Source organism: Pyxicephalus adspersus, chromosome 11 (assembly GCF_032062135.1).
Source record: "Pyxicephalus adspersus chromosome 11, UCB_Pads_2.0, whole genome shotgun sequence".
NCBI classification, from domain to species: Eukaryota; Metazoa; Chordata; class Amphibia; order Anura; family Pyxicephalidae; genus Pyxicephalus; species Pyxicephalus adspersus.
Window position 1 is genome coordinate 14,908,739 of NC_092868.1, and position 23,594 is coordinate 14,932,332.

At 37.9% G+C, this 23,594-nt stretch overlaps 1 protein-coding gene across 1 annotated transcript in view; it reads left to right on the forward strand.

Moving 5' to 3' along the window:
- Window positions 1-23,588, forward strand: part of KCNA7 (potassium voltage-gated channel subfamily A member 7) — a 34,797-nt gene extending 11,209 nt beyond the window's left edge. Inside the window, exon 2 of the mRNA XM_072426495.1 lies at window positions 21,915-23,588. Coding sequence (XP_072282596.1) covers window positions 21,915-22,781 — 867 coding nt within the window. The 3' untranslated portion in view covers window positions 22,782-23,588. The remainder of the gene's footprint in view (window positions 1-21,914) is intronic.
- The last annotated feature ends 6 nt before the right edge of the window (window positions 23,589-23,594 follow it).

Sequence of the window (23,594 nt, forward strand, 5' to 3'; positions counted from 1 at the left end):
AATTTGTGTACTAATTCCAACATCCTTTTTGATGAAAGGTTCAAAGTTCAGTTTCTTGCAAAGCCGCAGAACAAAATATTATAGTATTGTCACCAAAATTGTTGAGAAAACATTGGGGGGGAGAGAACACCCATTAAAAAAGTGCCCCTGAACATATAATTATCACCAAAAATGCGTTGAGGGAAAAATCAGGATCAATGGGGAGTTTAAGTAAAAAGTTTGCTATATGTAAAATTTTGAAAACACATTTTTTACCAAGCAAGAGTAGATTAGCATCAAAATAAACCCGATAACATATCTATGTAAAAAAATAAAAACTTTCAAAACATAGTTGTGTCCTAGAAAAAATATACCATTCTTTTTTTTTTCTTAACACTTTTTTTTGGTTTTGAGAGAAATCAGGACTCCTGTACAGCTATTTACATAGGACCAGCATATCTCTTGTCATGTATGTAGTATGTATGTAGTGGAAGTTGCCAGGGTTGGTTGTAGCATCATGATACCTCTTTTTGTACATCTCAGGAACCTATAAAAGTAAATAACAGTTAAATAGAATTATAAAAAACATTTCTCCTGTAGTGTTTTGTTTTTTAAAGCTAAACTTCTAAGCCCCCTTTTCAAAAGGATTTGTTGAATCTAATATGAATGTAAATCAGATGGAAATCCAACAAATGATTAACTTCCTTTTTTTTCAACACACTAGAGCACAGCACACATACACACATAATAAATCTTTGATAATTTTATTTTGTGTTTAAAAGTGCATCTGTAATTTCTATAGTAACACGGCACTACTATGTAATGATTTAGTGTACATAAAAACCTTAAATATGTCCATATTTAAAATACAAAAAAATAAAACTAACAGCACACATAATATCAATGTGTGATAAATAAAACAGAATCAAGCTAAATTAAAACACAAAATTATATTCCATATCGCTATGTGCAACCTTGAATAATTAGATACACTGATTTTTATCATTTAGTACTCCAGGTACAAATATATCACCCACTTTACTGGAACATGCTGCTTTATTTTAATAAATGGCCACCTGTTTAAAGCAGAACTAAAGTCAAAATCAAAAGTTCACACTTACCTTTAATCCCGCAGATCCATTGATCTATTGTGAGGTTATTTCAATTGGGTATCTCTCTTTGCCGGGTGCTGCCATCTTCTTCACCCTTCCTCCTGTTTTTTTCTTTGTACACCACTCAATCTTGCACTGCACAGGCACAGAATCAGGTGAAGTAGATGGGGAAAAATATTGCCGATAATAATCAAGAAATGTCTCCTTCTGTGCAGAAGGAGCAGCAATGAACCTCCGGGGTGGTGTGACAAGTATCCTGGAAGGCTCTGGGCTCCAAAGGGGAGGTGCTGCACTTTTTTTTAAAAAGGTGTTGCATTTAAAAAAAAAAAAAGTTTTTACATAAAGTAGCTTTAACGCATTCTTCCCAACAGTTCCATATTTTGTGGAACTCTCCTGGATTTTCAACACAATCTCATGTGCATGGATCAGAGCTATGTCCTGATGGGTGTTGGAATGTTCATTCCAGCACCTGGCTTTGGGTAGTGTGTTGCTTTGTGGAGAAAATTGATCACCTGTCCCACATAAGCAACATAGATCTGGAGTGAGTGTCACAAAAACACAACTTGGTCAGGTGCAACAGTAAAGCATTACAGACATAGCAATCCAAAGGTCTCCTAAAAGATTTTTATGCACACTCTAACTGCTAAATTGAAACATTCTAATCAGAATGCAACAAATACAAATAAAACAGTTTTGGAACTAGCACCCAAATTTAGCCCCTTTGTAGCTCTGTTGGGTGGAGTTATTTGTTGCCCAACATAAACACTATAGATCTGGTAGTTTCCAGAAATCACAGTTTGGGCAAGTGGGGAATCTACTCAACACCATTATTTCTTGCATAACACCAATTACACCAATGTCCCTCAATAATTCCAGTGCCCCCCACACAACACCAATGTTCCCTACTGACACCAATTTCCTCCAGTAACAAGCAATACCACCCCCATCTCCACCAATGCACCCCTATCATTGCACCCCTTTTTTCCCCCATTGAGACAGTTTTCTTTCCCACTAAAGCTGGCCAGTTACTTTCTTCCAACATCTAGCTATATAAGAGGTACTATGACACATAGGGCATGAATAAAATCAGGAAAGACTGGAGAATGTAGAAAGCTGAGAACCTGGGTGTTACAGCAAACCTGGAATGGATCTGGTCCAGAACTTTTATATTTGTCAACTAATAGTAAATACGTTTAAAAAACATGTTTTCAAGTTTTGCTGGAACACCCAGGTTCATGCATTGTAGTCTATCTTCTCCAGTAATAGAGAGCTTTAATAAATCGGGCCGATACTGCTGACCACTGCATTGTGTTGTATATCCCATACTGCTATATATAACATACACCTGACTGCCTTAACAATTGCTGGTCGCTACATAGTTTCCAACTATTTTTAGGTCTTTCTTATAGATACACTCTGACAGTGTTCTGTTGAGACAGAGCTCTCTGTCAGTATTCTGTATTATTTTTTAAAGATGACCCCATATATTTATGAGTGTCAGTGAAACTCTTACTTGTAGTACTATACTAAAGGAGTGTTTTGTGGGTACAAGGACTGTGACGTGTGTACTGTGAATAGGCTTATGCCATGTTAAACCAGTTTGTTTAGGTCAGTGGTCCCCAAACTCAAATGGGAAGAAACTGCCCCCAGAGTGATGTCATTCTCCCATGTCACTCTCCCATCGAGAGCCTGCTTTCCCTACGGGGAACATGGTCCATGGCTCTGGCTGGTGCTGGTGCACTGGACAGAGCCGTGGACCATTGCTGGTCTCCAAGCTGGCGCGGCCCAGCTGTCAGACGGCTGCAATGCACATGAAAGAAAAAAGAGAATCCTTCTAGGGGTCTATTTATAAAGTGCTGAATCTGACAATTGCAAAAACTTTCCCTAGTGGAGAATCAATTACTGATATTGAAAGTGTTTGTTTCTTTAAATGTCAGATTCAATGCTTCATAAACAGACCTTTGGTGTTGTAGGTGTAATGCGTCTGGGCACACAAATCACAATCGATTCCAGGAATCCTTTCAAGTAGCTTTATTGCATAATCCAGGTACAGGCCGAGGTCAAACACAAAAGGTCAGTCCGATAAAGGGAGGTACAGAAGGATGAGGCAGGAGACGTAGTCAGGGACAATCCAAAGTCAGGGCAGGCAGAGTTCATGCAAAGTCAGTAATTGGACAGGGTCGCTGTTGGTAACAAGTCCGAGCCGATAAAAAGACACGAGGGAAGACAACAGAGGTTAACACGGTAAACCGATATAAGAATGCACCAAAGCACACTGTAACACAGAGGCAAAATGGGCAAGGGTGCTGATGAGTCTCATTAAATGGGCAGAGTGCCCAATCACAATGTGCAACCGGGCGCCAAGGGATAAGACGAACATGCTGAATAATTAATCCCAGATTGGCCGCAGGGAATTCAAACAATACATGCCCCACCCTGTGGCAAGGCAGTCGGCTGCCTCGCCCCCAGGGAGTAAAAGAGGCGGGCATAGTAGCGTTGCCGCCTCTTACAGAAGGATCCCTTGGCTGTGCTGTACTGCGCACACCCACAGGAGTGCTGAGGGCGCGCGTAGTACTGTGCACGTCTGCAGGGATGCTGGGGATGCGGTTCGGCCCAACAGTAGTTTCCTCTGCCAGGGGAGGGGAAGCACGCTGTGAGTGGAGCGGCGCTTGCCCCGGCTGCCCTGACTGCTGCAGCGGCTTCCCTCACATTGCCTGCGATCCCTGGGGTCGCCCCAGGTGAGAACAACACAGGATCGTCGGCGGGGTAAGTACCTTACAGTAGGTTTACAAAAAAACAAGGTTAAAACAGCGGGTAACATTTACAAGTTACATATATTCACGTTTGGACGTACATCAATGTTTATATACATCTCATGATTGCATATTTTAACGTACTCTTATCATTATTAGCTTTATAGATTGTTTTTTCACTGGAAAAAAAAAAAACTAAAACCCCAAAACTCATTAGGCCTAGAGGAAGGGTTGGAAACTTAGGACATTAAGTCCTGGAAAATGTGTTGCATTCAGTCCATTTTGTCTCCTTCTGTAGGATACATTGATCCCAATTTCCTCCTCTGGGGTCCTCCGGTACCTGTTCTAGAGCCAAGAATCCTAATTCATCAGTATTAAAGCTATGGCACGTTCCCATGGGGAGCCTCAGTGGGGTAATAATCTTTCTATTTCTAATGGCATATATATGCTCATAGATTCTTTTTTTAAATTCCCTTTTCATCTTCCCCACATAAAAACGGCCACAGCTACAGAATGCAAGATAAATTATACCTTTCGTTCTACAATTCACTATTCGTCTGAAGTTAGGATTCAATTCCATTGGTATCTTTATCCTATCATCTTTTCTGTGAATCCAAGGACATTGTCCACATGATCCACAGGGAGAAGTACCTCCTTCTTCCTCTAAAGTTTTTCTATCTTTTTTGGTTTTGTAGTGACTATTTGCTAATTCATCCTTCAACGAAGGCAACTTTGTAATAGTTATTTGCAGATGTGTAAAGATATATTTTTTAAGAGTTGGGTTTGAGGTGAGGATTGGCCAGAATTTGCCACAGAAATTTCTCAATATATTATGTTGTTCCGAATACTGAGTAATTATTCCCACTTGATCAGCTTGTTTAGTAACTTTTTTAGTTGCAAATAAAATTTCCATTCTCCTTCGCTGTTTAAATTTGTTTTAGGGTAATTTTCTTATAGCTTCTTTGTAGCAACCTAATCTGTAGGTCCTTAGGCGCCCTCTCAAATTTCACAACTCTAGAACAGTTTCTCCTAATTCATCATAAGTGATGCCTCTTTTTAGAGTCTTGGGGTGTGCACTCCTTGCCTATAGGATAGTGTTTCCTGTTCTCGGTTTTTGAAATAACTTCAAGGAAATTGTTAAGTCTGGATTGATACAGATTTCTATATCCAAAATAGAGATATCACTGGACTGCATTGTGAACTTAAGACTAAAGGTGTTAATGCATAGTTTGTTGAAAAATTCCAGCAGTAGGGTCTTAGAACCCTGCCAAACGATGAGTACATCATCGATATAACGCTGCCATAACAAAACATGGCGGAAGTATATCGAGAGTTCCTCATCTGCCATGATCACTCTTTCCCATGCCCCCAGGTACAGGTTGGCATAGGTTGGGGTACAACATTGTCATTGCCACCCCCTGTACCTGGAGGTAGGTATTTGTACCAAAAGTGAGGGCATTACGAGTGAGTAAATATTCTAGAAGAGTCAGATCAAACTCAGTCCATTTAACCAAATTCTGGCTCATTGCACTCAAAACTTCTTTAATCACTGCTATTCTCCGATCATGGGTAATGCTCGAGTAGAGCGCTTCAATATCTAATGCTACCAGATGGCACTCTTGTGGTACACAGATTCCTTCTAGAATTTTTACAGTTCAGGAGCGTCTTTTAAATAGGATGGCAGACTTACTTCAAAAAAAGCCATTCCTGCTATCTTTGGTTCTTTTAAATGTAACATTCATTCATCAAGATCCTCAAAAATCACAACATAAACTTTAAATTTGTCTTTTAGTCAGTTTCTAAAGGCATATTTATATTAAACAATTTTGCCTTCCAATGTTAGCACACTACCAAGGTTCTACATAATTAATGTCTTAGCTGTAAATTTTTGAAAAGTAACTTTTCTACAGTGCCTATAGATACAGAAATAAATAAAATCAATCATGTATTTATTGATTCATTACTGATTTTTAGGAATATGTCTGGACATGGGTTTGTGTGGAAATAAAACATTCAAGTATAGTATAATATTTCTTTTTTGATTTTGTAATACCAATTTGTAATTTGGTGTTCGTGGTATGTTGGCTGGGGCCCTCTTGCTATGTGAATTGATTCATCTGTTCTCTACACATATGCGTTTCCACAAAATGTTTGTGCTGACATTTACTCAATGACATATGATGGAATGTGTTACATTTCAGAAATGATGTTCTCATTTAACGACATCGGTGCTGAGCTGGGAAACATTGCAAGTCTGCTATAAGCAGAATGCCTAATTTATATTTTCAAAGCTAAACTCTGGGCACATGGCTAACAGACAACAGATAATAACAAACTTCATTTACATGTGAACTGTTTTCCCTGCCTAATTATTTTAATTCTGATCTGCCACTCTTGTGATGCAGACACCTTTATGAAGACAACACAGTCATGTTTCATACCTCTCTATGTCCTTCTAGCTGCATGTACAACAGCTATACAGGAAAATACAGGAGGCTGATATCACAACTTGAGGTTCAAGAACCTTTACCACATGTATAATATTTATATCCCCCCCAAAAAAAAAATTATTATTGTGTCTGTGTGCACCTAAATTATTTTTGAGTGTATTTTATGTACTTTTACTACAAATATGGATTTAATAATTGATTGAATTAATATTATGTGACCTAAAAATTGTAATAGTCATTATTTTATTTTATAGGCTTTTTTTATAATGTCTTTTGGATTGCCTTTTCATGAACAAAATGGCTTTGACAGCAAAATGTTTAAACTGGTCGTGCACATTAAAATGTGATAGACTAGATAGACTTATCTACAACCCTTAAAATACGTTTCAGATTGTTAGGGAACCCCTGCTATTTAATTATATCCACTCATAGTATAGTAGTGTGGTGGTCATGAGAAGAATGCCTTAAAGAAAGCCACCCTTACCAAAAGCAACCAAAAAAGAAGTATTGGCATCACTGAGAGGCACAAATTGTTTATTGCTCAAGGAACCTTTTGAAACTTTTGTAGGAACTTTGTCAGCCTTCTGATTATGTAATGCTACCGTAACAATGACTTTCCTAAAATCATAATTTACATATGTTTTAGTATGGCCCTGCCACCGACTTACAACATTGGGCTTTTCATTGTTTTAATTTGGGATAAAGATGATGTGTGCTGACTCTCCCAAGAACCCATGAGCCAGATTTTTTTCGCTATACTTTAGCATTGCTTTAAAAAAATTTGCAGCAGGAATGCAGCACATTATGAAAATTAATAAAAATATAATATTATTAAAGAAATGAAAAAAATACAAGAAATACAAGTACCAACACTGACCTCCTTCTGAAATAACTCATTGTCTGTCAGTCATGATGAATAAATTGATTTCAGAGTTACCAACGTTGACCTGCTGCAGCTGTAAATATAGATTTGTATTTGTTTGCATACTTGTTCGTTGTCAAAGTCTCAGAAAATATTCAACCTATTAGCTCATCAAAACAGCCAGGACACCAACATTTTGTTTTTATTTTGTTATGGTAAATTGTAGTGATGTAAAAGAGCTGTAGATTTTTAATTGCAAATATGAAGCAGTGGAATCACCAATAAAGGGGTAATCTAGTGCTATGTATTATATTATATTTAGGTTTAGAAGTTCAGGTGTAAAGGTTACATTTAGAGTGTTGAGAGCACTATGGTCAGGTTGTGAGATAAGTGCTAGGGGGAATTAAAGGGATACATTTCAGGTTAGGTTAAAGAGATGCTGCCACTTAGGAAAGGTTGGAGGAAATACCACTTTTGAATTCTTGCAATCATCTTCCCAGGCTTACCTAAATTAGATAAGGGGTGTCCAACCCTTTACAGACATAAATATGCCAGGATTTTCATATAACACAATTATTTTCTGACAACTTGTAAACCACAACTTACTACGATTTCTTCAGTTACAAGGATACTACAAATGTGTGGATATTGGTTCTCAAGAACTGGAATTGGACACCCCCGATGTAATTACCAACCTCCCCTGGACTGCCAAGTACTGTCCATCTTTCACAAACACAAGGAGAGAAAGGCACAGTGATAATCTCATCAATGTGTATAGCTGCTCCTTAACTAGTCAATCGTAGTCTGGGTTCCAGAAAAGGCAGAATCATTTAATGTAGTGTTTTCTGTTGAGAGATCCTTAGGGAGCACTGTGCTGTTTGGCAGGGATAACTTGATTTTATCATTGGCTGAACAAAATTACAAATGTTTAAGGCAGTTATAAAATATATTAGGAATAGTTTGAGTGTAATAGAAATAAAATAAAATATTTGTTTTAGTGGGTAAAATGTGCTGGAGAGTAGTACAGAGTATTGGTGACAGTAAGTGCAGAACAGCTTATGATGGTGGGTAGTATGTACTGGAGAGAGTGTAACGGTACAACAGTAACTAGTATAAGCCCCCTGCATATGGTTATGCACCACTGCAATGGGTATAATGGTGGATCATATGTTTAGGAGGGGAGTGCTGAGCTCAATAAAGCAGCCAGTATGTACAGGAGAGGAGTGTGCATTGTGGATTGTATGTCAGCATTCTTATGTCAGCATGTTTAGGAGCATAGAGGGCATGACAGCAATCCGTACATGCAGGAAAGAACTGTGACAGTAGTACATACATAAAGGAGAAAATAGCAAAGGGTATGATGTCAGGCAGTGTGCATAGGAAAGAAGTGTGGAACATGTGATGGCAGTCAGTGTGTGCAAAAAGGAGAGTAAATGCTATGATGTCAGACAGAATGTGAAGGAGAGCTGAAAGCATGACAGCAGTTGGAATGTGCAGGCATAGAGTGGCAGGAAGAAAAGTGTGGAAAATTTGAAAGGGAGGGCAGTATGTGCATTAGAAAAATGTGGATTACATGGCAAGGAGCATTATGTGCAGGAGAGGAGTGCAGAGTGTATGGCAGTAGATAGTACAGGTAGTCGGTTACATACGAGATAGGGACTGTAAGTTTGTTCTTAATTTGAATTTGTATATAAGTTGGAACAGGTACATTATTTATTATAAGGACAGATGTTTCTCTCAACATAATATTAGGCAGCGTGGTGTCAGTTGCTGTATAAAGTTCTCACAAAGCAAAAAAAAAAAAAAATAAAACTTTATGGAGCCTAGGCATTCATTATCTTATGGAGCAACCTGTGCTTTGATATGCAAACCGCCCCCCTCCAAGCCTCCGTCCTGCAGAGGAGCGAGCAGGGAAGCTCCGTTCGAATCTAGAAGTTGTTCGTCGATGTCTATAACCCAGGGACTACCTGTATGTGTAGGAGGGGGGTGCAGGGAGCATGATGGCGGGCTAAATGTACAGGAGAGAAGAATATTCCCAGAGGGTATTGTATATAGGAGAAGTATATAGGTCACTGATGAAGAGCGTGAGATAAATGGCAATGGCTATCTGTTAGTGGGGCTATGAGGATGCCAGAGTAGAATATGTGTTGGGTTGGGGGGGGGGGGATGTCTGTTGAGGTGATCAGGTAGTCATTCGTGCAATGTGAGTGGAAGGGAGATTGGGCAAAATGAGATAATGTGGGGGTGTGGTGGGATAGAATAGGCATAGGCTGTATGTAGAGATGTGAAAATATGCAGAGATCTGCTATGAATGCAGAGGTGTAAAATGTGAGCTGGGGTATGTGGGCATAGTGTGAGCAAATGGGGGGGGGTAAAGCTTTAAAGTTTAGTTCAGTTTAGTTTAAGGTCATTGCAATAAAGATAATGGGCATTATTTTGTGACTGGGGGAGAAGAAGTCCCCAGTGGTTAAACTTGATGTCTTTTTTCAACCTGTTTATGTAACAATCCATAGCTAAGAAAACTGAGAGCTGACCAATGGGAAGGTATCCTACTGGGAGGTATGCTGAGCTATGGGAAGGGGTCCTTCTGGGAGGGATGCTGAGCTATGGGGAGGTATCCTGCTGGGAAAGATGCTGACCAATGGGAAGGGGTCCTGCTGGGAGGGATGCTAAGCTATGGGGAGGTATCCTGCTGGGAAGGGGTCCTGCTGGGAGGGATGCTAAGCTATGGGGAGGTATCCTGCTGGGAAAGATGCTGACCAATGGGAAGGGGTCCTGCTGGGAGGGATGCTGAGCTGTGTCCCACTGGGAAAGAAACTGAACTCTGAGTTATAAGACAGGGTACTGCTAGGATGGATGATGAGTTATGGTAAGTTGTACTGCTGGGAGGAAGGTTGAGAGCTAAACAGTTTGCATTGCGCATAGACAATAGTGCTTGTCAAACTCTTACATTCCATTGCTGGGCAAGTGCATCGGGAATCTTTCTCACTGTGTTACATGCTCCATTCTCCTATTGTCAGTTCAGAAACAGATCTTCATTATTATATTTTTATATTTTTAAACATATTTTTAAAATTTTAAATATGTAAATCATATAATGTCATATAACATGGCCCAAGATAGCTTTTCAAAGGGAAACTACTGCGTGCATTTTTTATTTTTTTTTTGCAAAGCACATTCTTTTTATTCATAATTTTGAATTTTTTTTCGCTTTTATTTTTTTTTAAAAACACAGACACATGTAAAATAAGAGGAATATATATGTGTATAGCTTAAAAACAAAAACAAAATATGAAAAATCCTTTTTAGGTTTTCCTCTTTAGACTTTCCATTTTTGTAGGGACATTCCTTAGACACAGATCCCTTTCTCCCACTTTCTTTCTACACGAGTTGTTTTGTAGACATATTTTAAAATGTATAGTCTATAGTGTACATAAATATACTGTTTAAAATGAAATGAATGTAAATGTCTTATATTTCTTATTCTCAGTAATATAAAATACTTTTCCTAAAGAATATATGTTTTTTCTAGTCTGGTAAATAAATAAATATGATTTATGTTGAATTGCTTGTTTATTTAAATGTCAAAATATGTTGTTTTGTTATAATACAGTTACTATATGGAGCATTTGTTAGTAAGAGCACAGAATAAAATGCCTCCCAATTTTTCTGTAAGAACTCTCTCACCTCCTGAATCGAAATAGTAAGTATGGTCTTTGATATCCTAACCACTGTAATAGTTTTTGCTGGTGACAATTTAGGGTCAATTTCTGCTGAGACTGAAAAAGGGATTTCTTTTTCAGATGAACATGGTATCTTTAGATTGGGTTTCTTTTTCTAGGCGTGTAAAGCTGTTGGTTGTAATCTCTAAGTTTTCTCTGATCTCATAGGGACCCTAACACTTTGCCAGAAATTCCTCTCTACAGTAGGTACCAATAGGCACCATCAGAGCGGTTTCTGGCCTATGCCTCTTGGACTCGCTAAATATGTTTCCAAACTATGGACATGGCTACTTCTATCATTGCTACATCAGAGAAATGTGTTTAATAATGATTTTGAGTGGTCTTGTCTACCATATAAAGGTTCAAATAGGAAAAACCTTTTTGGGACTGTAGCACTTTATTTCTATGAAGTGGCCGAACTTTAAATACTTTAAAAAGTATTGAATCTGTCATTGACATGACACATTCCCTGGTGTCAGGATGGGAAACATATGTGGGACATATGCACTGTCCACAAGCTTGGCAGATTTCCCCCCAACAACCACATCATCTTTTGAACCTGCTTCCGTTTGTATTATTTAACAATTGAGCATTTTGGGATAGATCTGTTTGAGTAACAAACAAAACTTAAGCCACAATCACTATATGCCTGCAGCACCCTGTTTCATTAATAGTAACAAGCATATGATTTAATCTAAAATAGAGCAGTCAATCTGGCCTTTTTTTCTTTTTTCCTTTTTTTCGGCCCCCAAAGGAATCCTAAATATGAATTGCAGCTGGCCCGCTGCTGCATTGAGATAGCGTCTGATTTTCTCTCTCCCCTGTACTCTTTTATATTGTGGTAAGCAGTGCTCTTTTATATTGTATTGCTCTTTTATATTGTAGTAGCAGTGTTGGTTTCAAATTTGGCCCGCGACATTGTCTAAGTTTTTAATTTTGGGCCACTGTGTGTTTGATTTTGACACCCCTGATTTAATCTCTCCCCTGTACTCTTTTGAATTGTGAGTTCTTCAACCTTCTGTTTTTTCCTCTACTATCTAATAGATAGTCTTAGTGCCATTTGAGGTTGTGTCTTGCTAACTTGGGTAGGTGTTGCTGGAGAAGGTACAAGTGTGGCAAGTGTGTCGATTGGCAAGTGTGCTATAAGGGCCAGTCTTGGCAATATTAGGCAAGGTAAACTTTAACTTATAGCTACAAAGAAATACTTACATTATTACTGAACTATTGTATGTCTTTGTATTTAATTTCAATCTTACTTAAAGTTATGAAACAGCTGTTAACACAAAGCTACGACTTGCAAGATGAGGAATTTCAAGAACACAGTCTGTCACTAACTCACACGCAATGAACATTACCCAAGGTTGTCAGAGTCATGAATGTAAATTTGCTATTGACATTACTAACATTATATGGTAATAGAATAGTCTAGACATAGAAAAGCAAATAGAGAAAGTACACACTGAACGACGGAAATGCACTTTAATGAGACATATAGGTTTTATTAGTGTTGTATTGTACTCTGAATTTCTTACTTTAATTATTTTTTATTTAGATATGATTAGATTATTATAGGATAATACTTTATATTTATTATACTATATATATTTGATATAAGTGGTATAAGAAACTGTCACAAGCATTTTTGTGTAAACTTTGCAGTTAATCAATCTATATTCCTGTGGTTGTGTACAGCCATGGTCTGTGGTAGTTAAAGAATGAGATTTCTCTCCAGGTTATCTGGAAACTGCTCACCTTGATACAGTGAGGAGAATGGTGGTCAGGAAGGATCCCAGACCAGATACGCTACCTCCTTTATTTAGGAGGTGCCAGTTGAAAGGTTTTGGATATCTATAATAGCTTGTTATAATAGGAAGCATTCCTGGAAGTAGTAGCGGGCATGTCAAAATGGGAGAAAGTCATGGTTCAAATTTTTCACTTGCACAGGATTGCGTAAATTAGTAACCCATAATTATTCTGGAATACAATTCAGAGTATAAACTAAATTGCAACAGCTCTGCATGAGAATATTTTAGAAAATATACAGTGTAGCTGTATTGATCTTAAAGTTTAACATTTGAGAAAGCAAAGCAATGGTAGGCAATTCCAGATGTTGCACAACACTTCATATTTTTTTTCTAGTGTACCCTGGAAGCCCCAAAACCCAGACTGGTCTGTTATGAAAATAATTTATCACAGTTTCTGGCAAATTGTGAGACATAGTGAACAGTATAGGTATTTTTGCAAGTGTAAATGCCCAGTGATCCTCACATGCCCCATGTGCTTTAGAACATGTAGAACAAATCATGCAATATTAAATGTGTTTGTTCATATTTGTAAAAAACATAGTTTGCTAACATTAGCCATGCAGACTGGATTACCTTTATGTTATACTAACTGGAGTTCATTTGGTCTGTCAGATCTGGTCTGTAAAATCTTTACTTTTCTGCCAGGTTTAGTAATGTATGGTCACATACACCTGGTCAGAATGAGGTATATTTCACTACTGCATTTTACTCTCAACCCTGACCGACAATACATTTTCATTACAGCGGAAATAAAGTGAAAAACAAAAAAATCACACTCACCTTTAATCCGGCAGATTATTTGATCGCACTAGACCTTCCCACGATTGGGTCCACCGCCGTTGCAGAATTTTTCTTTGTCCCTGCACGAACAAACTGCGCATGCGTGAGATCAGCACTTCTTTCCCCTAAATGTAGGAAAATGCCCCCTCTGCGCATGCTAGATCTCAAGCATGTGCAGAAGGAGTAGTCAGTACCTTCCTGGGATGCATGACGTAGGTATTCCGAGAAATAATACAAAAAGAGGAGTTGCTTTTAAAAAAAAAGGGTGTTGCTTAAAAAAAAAGAAGACTTTTTTTGTTTACCCTTTTATGTAAAGTACTGTTAATTTAGGTCCGCTTTAAGCATATCCATGTCACATCTCTCCTACCACCCCCTTTACCCCACTATTTTAAAAAATAAGTAGAGCAGCTTCAGTCTACACAGTTGTATTACATCTTGAAATAGATGTGTATCTAAGTTGTTTTTTGCCTTGTCTGTATAACCATAACAAAATAATGTAATATTTATTAAAGATCGAATTAATTTTAAAAAAAGATCTGCTAACTTCAGATGGTTTGTGTTGCAGAAAATTAATTCTAGGTTCTTCAACTGTAATGTTGTTAATGTAAAGTAAGTCATAAAATCAAAGGTATGAGACCTGATGTAACTGCAGAAGGGGTGGAAGGAGGGGGTATCTCTGCTTCTTTCTTCTAGCTGTAGGGGCTGGTCGATTCAACCTTTGGCATCTACCCAAATCCAAAGTAACAATATTTGTTGGACTGAGTACTCAAACCATTATATAGTAAATTTGTAGGAAGGTCGCAATGCTTTACTTTAATATGTTGATATATTTTATCATACCTGTGGAACCTTAGGTGAAATACAAGGCTTGAAGTCTGTCTGGCACTGGGCATATGACACTGAAGTAAATGCCAGCCGGGAGTATTTGAGTTGCTCTGTAAGGCAGACTATTTATATCTAGATCTTGATCTAGCTCTTATATCTTCTTAAACTTCTCACTTCTGCTATGTGCATACCATGAGTGTCAGCATGACTTAATGTGACACCACCTACATTTCGCCATCACCAGTCATGTACACATAAAAGGCACCCTTTACAATTCATGAGTATTGTCATCAACATATTATGTCTTGAGATTTTGAAACAAATATGTGACCACAACCTTTAATTTCCTATAAATATATACATGGGATATTTTTCTACATAGTAAAGTAAATTGAAGGCAAAATTGTTATAAAAAACAATCATGAGGTGAGGCGCACTTGAAAAATTCCTATTTGCTGGTAAATTTCAATTTTTATCTACGCATCCAACATGCACCTAAAATGCATGCATCTGGTTATAAACTGAATGTTATTTATTTTAAGCCACTGCATACATATGTAACTTGAAAAAAAGTTTTCAGTGGGTGTGCCTACTTTGTATACTGGGAGGAGGAGGTACATGGTGGAGTTTTGGAGCAATCTGAAAATCAGTATGAAGTAGCCATGAGACAAAAAACAATTTTCCTATATTTTTTTTTAAGTCTATTGTGATTTGTAAAGCATAGTTGCAGAAGAAGATTTACCACAGCATGCAGAATCCTCTAAATTTGTAAACCTTTTGAAGTTCTCTATTCTCTGGTGGAAAATCAATTACAGCTATTATAACACATAGAACTGTAAGATTCTCCACTAGTAAATGCCAGGTCACTGCTTGATGAATTGACCTCTTCACTTTTCATACAAGGAATTTTGGAAGTTGCCAACTATTTTGTGCTTTCTAACTACTCTTCATAATCACTTCCCCATATTATAAAACAAATATTCTGTCAGGAGTGGGAACCCCTTGTAAGATGCAGAGTTCTGAACAGTATAAAAGTATAAAAATATGCATAAAATTATTCAGGTAGTTTAAATTTTTTCCGCATTTACCAAAAAACAAAAATACCACTTTTGGAATACTGGCCTTTCAAATTCCTCAGCACATAATTAGAAATCTTAAAAAACCTCACTTAACTGCACCTCAACAGTACTTCACCTTAATAGATCACCTCATCATTTTCTTACATATTTTTTATTTTGATTTTAGATGTGATTTAAGTATGAAAATAAGTTAAGTTTGCAATACTGCACAGTTTTTAAAAACTGGCATGGTTTTTCTTCATATTTTGTTATATTTTGAAACTGCTTTTTTCAACCAGGGTTCCACTGATCCCTGATGTTCCTCCAAAGGTTGCTAGGGGTTCATTCAGCTGTGGTTGATTGACCTCCTATTTAATGGTGCCTGTATAGTTTTGAGGCTGACACAAAGTCCGCAGCATAACACCAATAACCTTTTTAGCTTTATAAAAAGAAATTCTGACACTGTAAAAGTGATGTTCTAGCACTGACCACTAAAGTAAGTAGCATTTTACCCACTGAACCTCAATGAATTACTGGTAGTCCCTGGGTTACATACGAGATAGGGACTGTAGATTTGTTCCTAAGTTGAATTTGTATGTAAATCGGAACAGGTACATTATTGTAATAAATGCAATTAGGACAGATATTTGTCTCAACATATTATTAGGCAGCATGGTCAGTTACTGTATAAGCTTATCACAGTGAGCTTATAACGAAAAAAAAGCAAAGCAAAAAAAAATAAAAATCTTTTTGGAGCCTAGACATTAACATCTGGAGCAAGCTGTGCTTTGATATGCAAAAAGAAACAACTGCAGAGTTTTTCTTGGTATAAAGAGTTACAAGGGGTTACAGAACAGCAAAAGACGTCTTCTGCAAGTCATGTGATCCTCCCCTTCCCCCTATCAAGCCTCCGTTCTGCAGGGAGGCCCATTTGTATCTAGGAGTCATCCGTATATCAGATGTCCTTAACTCGGGGACTACCTGTAGTTTTACCAGGGGTTCCCCATGATTTGAAAGGCATTTTAGGGTTTCGTAACTTAGATTTGCTAATTTCTAGCATGGTGGTAGCATGGACTCAGCAAATTAAATTTTATTTGTAATCAAAATATATTAATTGAGTTACCAAAAATATAATTCTTAAATAAACAGTTTGTCTGCAGTTTCTGATCACTGCTTCTAAAAATGCTTTATGTCTGGCTAAGACGTTGATCTTCTGACTTGATTAACATGTGGCATTTTCTTATTCATGGGATGTATACTCCCAGAAAATATTAAATTGTCTGGTACAAAAAATCCACAAACATGTTCATAGAAAGGTCAGAAAAGGCTTACTTATTGCACTTATTGAAAATATCTACTTATTGCACTTAGTACAGATTTTCTTTAATAGAGAACATTTGCTGTAAGTAAATTAAATATAGTTCCCAGTTAACAGACAGTGCTGTAACCACAAAAATAAACTGTATGACCACAAAATCATTTATGTTAGTCTGACCATATTAGATAGGTATGGACTGTATTTTTTATGTTTCGAACTTGTGTTCCGGTGAAAGAAACCGAGCCTCCCATTTCATGGCGTATTTGGTTTCGTATGATGGCTTATCCTCGTTACATGTCTATTCTTGACAAGATTAGCAGCATTCTGAGGTGTATGGACATCTTGGTGTCACTTAATCCAGAACATGATGAGACAGTTTGTTGTTGGCATGTACTTAGAACTGGAGAGAAATTATATCTGTGAAACCTTAGATTATCTTGTAAAAGTGATTAAATAGATATTTTGTGTTGTATAGCCAAAGCTCGTGAAATAAAAAATCATAAAAAAAAGCAACTACAGAGCTCTAAATTTTCTGTTGTGTGCTGACAATATGCAGCATTTTTGTTAACTTGAATATTGTCTATTATCTTTTACCTAATACTTTTTTTTTACTTCTAATTGTCCTCCTATTCACAGCATTGAAATAATTTGACCTGCAGTGCAATATAAAAAAACAGAGAGCTAAGTAGTTTCTTTCAAATAACACATCTAGTAAGCACATGTCACAGAACTCATTTCTGACAATATAAACAAGTATTGTTTGCACTTAGAAAAAAAGAGATAAACATTTTAATGACATAATACCAGTCCAAAATAAAGCAAGTAAGACAAGTTGTATTTGTTAGAGTTGGCATAAAATGGGAATAATAGGTGAACCTCCAAATTTAGCTTTTCACAGCAACCTCCACAGTAGTTCTGTATTCAACAGCAACATCCACATCTGTCCTGCCTTCTACAGCTACTTTCACAGGAGTCCTAACTTTCATAGAAAATTCCACCTGCCTAGAAATTTCCTGCCTTTTATATAAATTTTCACAGAAGCCTTGCATTTGCAGGAACTTTTTGCAGCAGTATTTTTTTCTTTGTTTTTCTTAAGTGCTGAGAATAGCTGGCTTTATACTGATGGTCTACCCAGGACTGCACATAAATTAGCTCTCTTTAGCCTCCTATATTCTGCCTTGTCATGCACATGTTTCAGGAGACACCACATAAAAAAGGCTCTGCCTAGGTTATAGATAGAAAATGCATTCCTCTGTTGTGTCTCCATGCACACTGATAGATTACAGAGCCAGAGAGGAGTTATAAAGACATATATTTCATGCTAACCTTGGTCATGCTCTAGATTGTAATACATATAGCTTTGCTTATTGTCCTAACTATATAGATGTATTTAAACCCAGCTATAGATAGAGATATTTAATGCTATGGTATAACAATAAAATAATAACACTGGGGAACAATTTTGAACAATTTTTTTGTTGACTTCAATTTTTAAGCGTATTTACACTAAAATAGGTATGCTGATTCTGAAAGGGCAGTTAGTTTTCCTCTATTACGCCAGCATCAAGCTCTTAGGTTGTAGATCTGAAATACCTACAAAACTTTCAACAGATACAATTGATTGCAGGCCCCCCCCCATAATTGAGGTCCAGAAGTGGGGAGTATCCCCACTCTGGACCCCTAAAATTGCTTATTTTACATGCCCATGGCAAATGCCCTTTAGTCAGTTCCTTCTTTGATAAGAGCCCAACCTGTGAATCAGATCACAGGTTTAAAATTAACTGAACCAGAATAAAATAACCTAAGCATGTGCAGTCATTACTAGTCACAGAGATGATGAGAAAAGGGGCCCGTAAGTGTTGATATGTCATGTTAAAAAAAAAAAAAAAAGACAATTCAAGAGAGTTCTAGGGCATAGAGCTGATTGGTATTAAATAGTAAATTTTACATTGCATAGACTTAACAGTGCAGTGATGCAATGTGCATAGGCTTTTAAGGACTTGCTCATTTGGAAGAGAACATCCCCTGTGTAGAGTGTAAAAGGTTATGTCTTTATATGAACCAAACAGGGAGTGGCCAGTCAGTGGTACTAAAGAATCATAAGGTTTGTAATAGCATACTGATGTTAGAATTACTTTTAGAAGCTCAATACATCAATTTAAATTGTAAATTGTAAATGTAATTTATTAGTGAAAGTGTAGTGTAATTTTAATATGAGCATACTTTGATATAAGATTATAGGGTACACTGTGAGAAATTATTCAAATGACAAGAGAAAAGGAAAAAAAAGAAGTATAACAGTTCAAAAACATAATTTTAGCACAGAAATATTATGGTCCAAATAAATTTTCAGTCATTTTCTCCCATTTTGTCAACATACTATACTCATCTTTCTAGTGGTACATCAGACCCAGAATGATGGGAAAGGAATCTACCCTGTTCTTTCCTTGGCCAAGGCACTAGTGGAACAAAACTTCATTTTCCTACCTGACTGCATGCTTGCCTACTTCTGAAGCCTCTATTAATGAAAATCACCAAACTTTAGGGCAGTTCTTAGGATTTTACCCCCCAATAGCAGTGGTTACCCTGGAAGTCAGATGACAAGTGATATTCCTGCTGTAAAGAGGCTCATGTGGGCTTTACATGAAGACACTCTGTCCAGCCTTTTCTTGGGTGATCTGTTGCTAGCTGATTGTTGCCAGCAAAAGATCACTGTTCTGTGTGAATTGTTGTTGCCAAGCTGCAATGCCACTAACCAGATCTAGACACCTCCATAAAGAAACAGGAAGAAATAAAAAGGAAGCTGAGGATGCTGAGAGCTGCCGGGCAGATGATCTTCAGGTGGAGTGGTAACAGATATCCACTGACTACTACTATACTATACTACTATACTACTATACTATACTACTATATCCACTACTGAGCAGCTATCCTAGTGCATCTTATGTATAGGCGGGGTGCAGCAGCCAATAAGCAGAGTAGTTCCTGGCCCCACTCTTGTCCTGCTATTGGCTGCTAGCCCTATTTATACCTCCCTAATTCCAGACTCTTGTTGCTGGATCCTCAGCATTGTTACCTAAGGGTTTGCTAAGTACATTCTGCCACATTGTGCCTTTTCAGAATCCTGACCTGTGCCTGACTTTGACTACGCTTGTCTGCTACCTGCCCTGACCTGTGCCTTGAACCAGGACTACACTTGTCTTCTGCTTGCCCTGACCTTAGCCTTGAACCTAGACTACACTTGTCTTCCACCTGCCTTGATCTGTAACTTGAACCTGGAATACACTTGTCTGCTGCCTGGCATGACCTGTGCCTTGAACCTGGACTACACTTGTCTGCCGCCTGCCCTTACCTGTGACTTGAACCTGGACTACGCTTGTCTGCTGCCTGCTATGACCTGTGACTTGAACCTGGACTATGTTTGTCTGCCACGTCCCATGACCTGTGCCTTGAACCTAGACTACACTTCTCTGCCGCCTGCCCTTGCCTGTGACTTGAACCTGGACTACGCTTGTTTGCTGCCTGCCATGACCTGTGACTTGAACCTGGACTAAGTTTGTCTGCCACCCGCCCTGATCTGTGCCTTGAACCTGGACTACGCTTGTCTGCTGACTGCCCTGACCTGTGACTTGAACCTGGACTATGTTTGTCTGCCACCTGCCCTAACCTGTGCCTTGAACCTTAACTAGGCTTGTCTGCCACCTGCCCTGAGCTGTGCCTGAACTCAGACTGCCCTACCAGCCCTTGCCAATCGCTGTCACTCTGCTCAATACCTGCTCTTAGCTGTCCCAATGCCAAACCCCGCTGTCCTGCTCTCCCCTGGAGGGGCCGCAACCACAACCTGGTTCTGGCCCCTCCAGGGCAAGTCACAGGCAGTCCAATGGCCAGTAGGGTCACTGGCCCATCATCCCTTGCAGGGTGCTTTGGGAAAGACCAGGAAACACTTAGACTCCGCGCCCCAGGTAATCCTGCGTCATCTGCCAGGGGGAATAACCCCAACAATTTCCCTTAATATTTTTACATTTCTTCATCATCTTTTACAGTGTATAAGTTTAGCTGTCCATCTTGGATTTATTTGCATTTTCTATAGTTGTTTATGTTTTGGACTATGTATTGTCTAATCTACAGTGCCATAGAAGAAAAAATATGCTAATAAACTGTAATACATTAAAAAAATGCTCTCTACAATAATACCAGGATATTTTAAATGGATCTGGGTGACATTTGCATTTACTGCAATGTAATTAAACTCTTTAACAATCACAATCTCTACTCTACTCTCCAGTACTCTGGACATGTTGGGGACTGCACTTAACCTCATTCATTTACAAAGTTAACAACCAATGTTCTAGATCACTGACCTTAAAAATAAAATAAAAAAAATGTGCAAAATACACAGAAAAGCCTGTAAGAACTCCTTAAGACCAATTAGCATAATTTCTTAGTAAGCTGTTTAAAGCAAAAAATGAAAAATAAACAATAAGTAATCTAGTAAACTCTAAAAGTGCAAAATTCACTCTTGTTTCTCTAAATGTCTTTTAAAGCCTAATCAATGCAGCTTTCTCTCAGAGTGATACATTTTCAGATTCATAGGTCAAAATAACAGAAATGAATACATTTTCAATTAACTTAAGCTTTAAACTGAAGCTTTAAGTGCCCATCCCTGATGATATTGTTGAATATCTGTTGTATGACTATTCTGAAAGTGACTGGAAAATTTGAAAAATGTGTTACATATAAGCAAAACGATAAAGGGCTCTTACCTGATTGGGTGGTTGGAGACTGTATTAAAGAGTGCAATAAGTGGGCATGGTGTCTTTTCTTCTGCATGGTCAATTTGCAGTAATGTGACAGTTATTTAAGAGGAGTTCTGCAATTGCATTTTTGAAAAGACTACTGAAGCCATTTAACTCTTAAATTTCATATGCAATAAAGTCTAGAATTACTGCAAAGGTTATTTACATGCTGCGTTTCACCAGACTGGTCTGGTATCATTTAAAGTAGCAAAAAAAGAAACAGCATGAAAAGAGTTCCTCTGTAATAATAATACTATGGAAGTGGTGAGAAACTGATGAGGATTTTGTTTTAAACATAAGGATGTTTTATTTTAATTTTAATATTCCTACAGTTGCGCCACTTTTTAGGACAGTTGGTAGACGAATCACTGTTGTTGATGTTGATGTTACTATTACATTTTTAACAAATTACCTTAGTTTTGTATGTTTGCTTACTTGTTTATTTTTGTTGCAGGTTCAGCCCTTTCACAGGAACAGTACTCATGGCTTTAAAGAGAACAGTCCATTTGAAGACCCATTCTTCATAGTTGAGACTATCTGCATCTGCTGGTTCTCTTTTGAACTCTCTGTGCGCTTCGTTGCTTGCCCCAGCAAACCTGCCTTCTTCAAGGATATCATGAACATGATTGATTTTGTAGCAATCATACCATATTTTGTTGCTCTGGGCACAGAACTTGCCCGTCACAGAGGAGTGGCTCAGCCAGCCATGTCACTGGCAATCCTTAGGGTTATCCGTTTGGTAAGAGTCTTTCGAATCTTCAAGCTGTCTCGGCATTCTAAGGGATTACAGATCTTGGGGCAAACACTTAAAGCAAGTATGAGAGAGCTGGGATTGCTTATATTTTTCCTCTTTATTGGAGTTATCCTTTTCTCCAGTGCTGTATACTTTGCAGAAGCTGATCATGCAGATACAAAGTTCACCAGCATCCCTGAGGCCTTCTGGTGGGCAGTGGTCACCATGACAACAGTAGGTTATGGAGACATGTCTCCTGAGACAGTAGGTGGTAAATTGGTGGGTTCTCTTTGTGCCATAGCGGGTGTCTTAACCATCTCTCTTCCTGTGCCAGTCATTGTATCCAACTTTAGCTATTTCTATCACCGTGAAACCGAATGTTCAGATATTGGCCAGTACAGCCATGTTGGCTCATGCCCAAATGGTCCTCAACATACTCCAAAGACCAAGGGAAAGGATAAAAGCCCAAAGCTGGACAAATTAAAGAACTTATACAGTAATTCCAAGGCAGAGTTTCTTGATGGATTTGGACCTGTGGATGATAAGATTATGACTGTTGGACAGTCACATATAATAACCCAAGTTTAATTTTTTTTTTATAGTTTACCTGAACCTAACCTTGTTTTATCAACTTTCATTCAGGAGTCTTAAATTGAAAGTTTTACATAAGTGCAAAGACATCCTAAACTCTGAAACTGCATGGTACCATACTGATTTTTTTTTTTAAATCCTCGCTTTTCTTGATTTTATGCAATCAATGGAAACTGCTTAAAGGTTTTTTTTTTTTTTTTTTACAATCTGACATGCAAATATGATGTGGAGGAGGTGGTATCATGGAAGCATACAAAGTTGGAGCTAAAACAAAATGACACCATGACCAGTGACCTGAAATTCATACGGAAGACTTTTGGGCATGGAGACTGGAACTCATTGCTGGCCAGTGGGAGGGTTTAAAAAAATGCACTGCACTTGTAGTAGCAAGGATTTCCCACCAATATCCCCGAGGGAGTAGTTGGCATTACTTAACTATGAAATGATAGAGCAGGCATATTATATTACAAGTGCTGTACAGCACCGAGAAATAGAAAGTGGAGAACAAGATCAAATAGCAGCAACTGGCTAAATACATAAATATGACTATGAAGGTAAATGAGGGAAGAAATGCACAATGAACCTTTCCACCAAAAATGGCATTGGAGAGCAATTGTATTAAAGCTAAATGTCTAGATTCCTTAGCTCAACTATTCATTTTATTTATTGTTAGAATGTGATATTTAAAGACTGGAAAACTTAGTTTTTGCTTTGGAGGGAACCAGAAAACCTCAGCTTGTGAAAAATGTTTGTTAAATTGATTTTAACAGTCTTGAGGTTTACAAAATAACATGGTCTTTGATTAGGCTT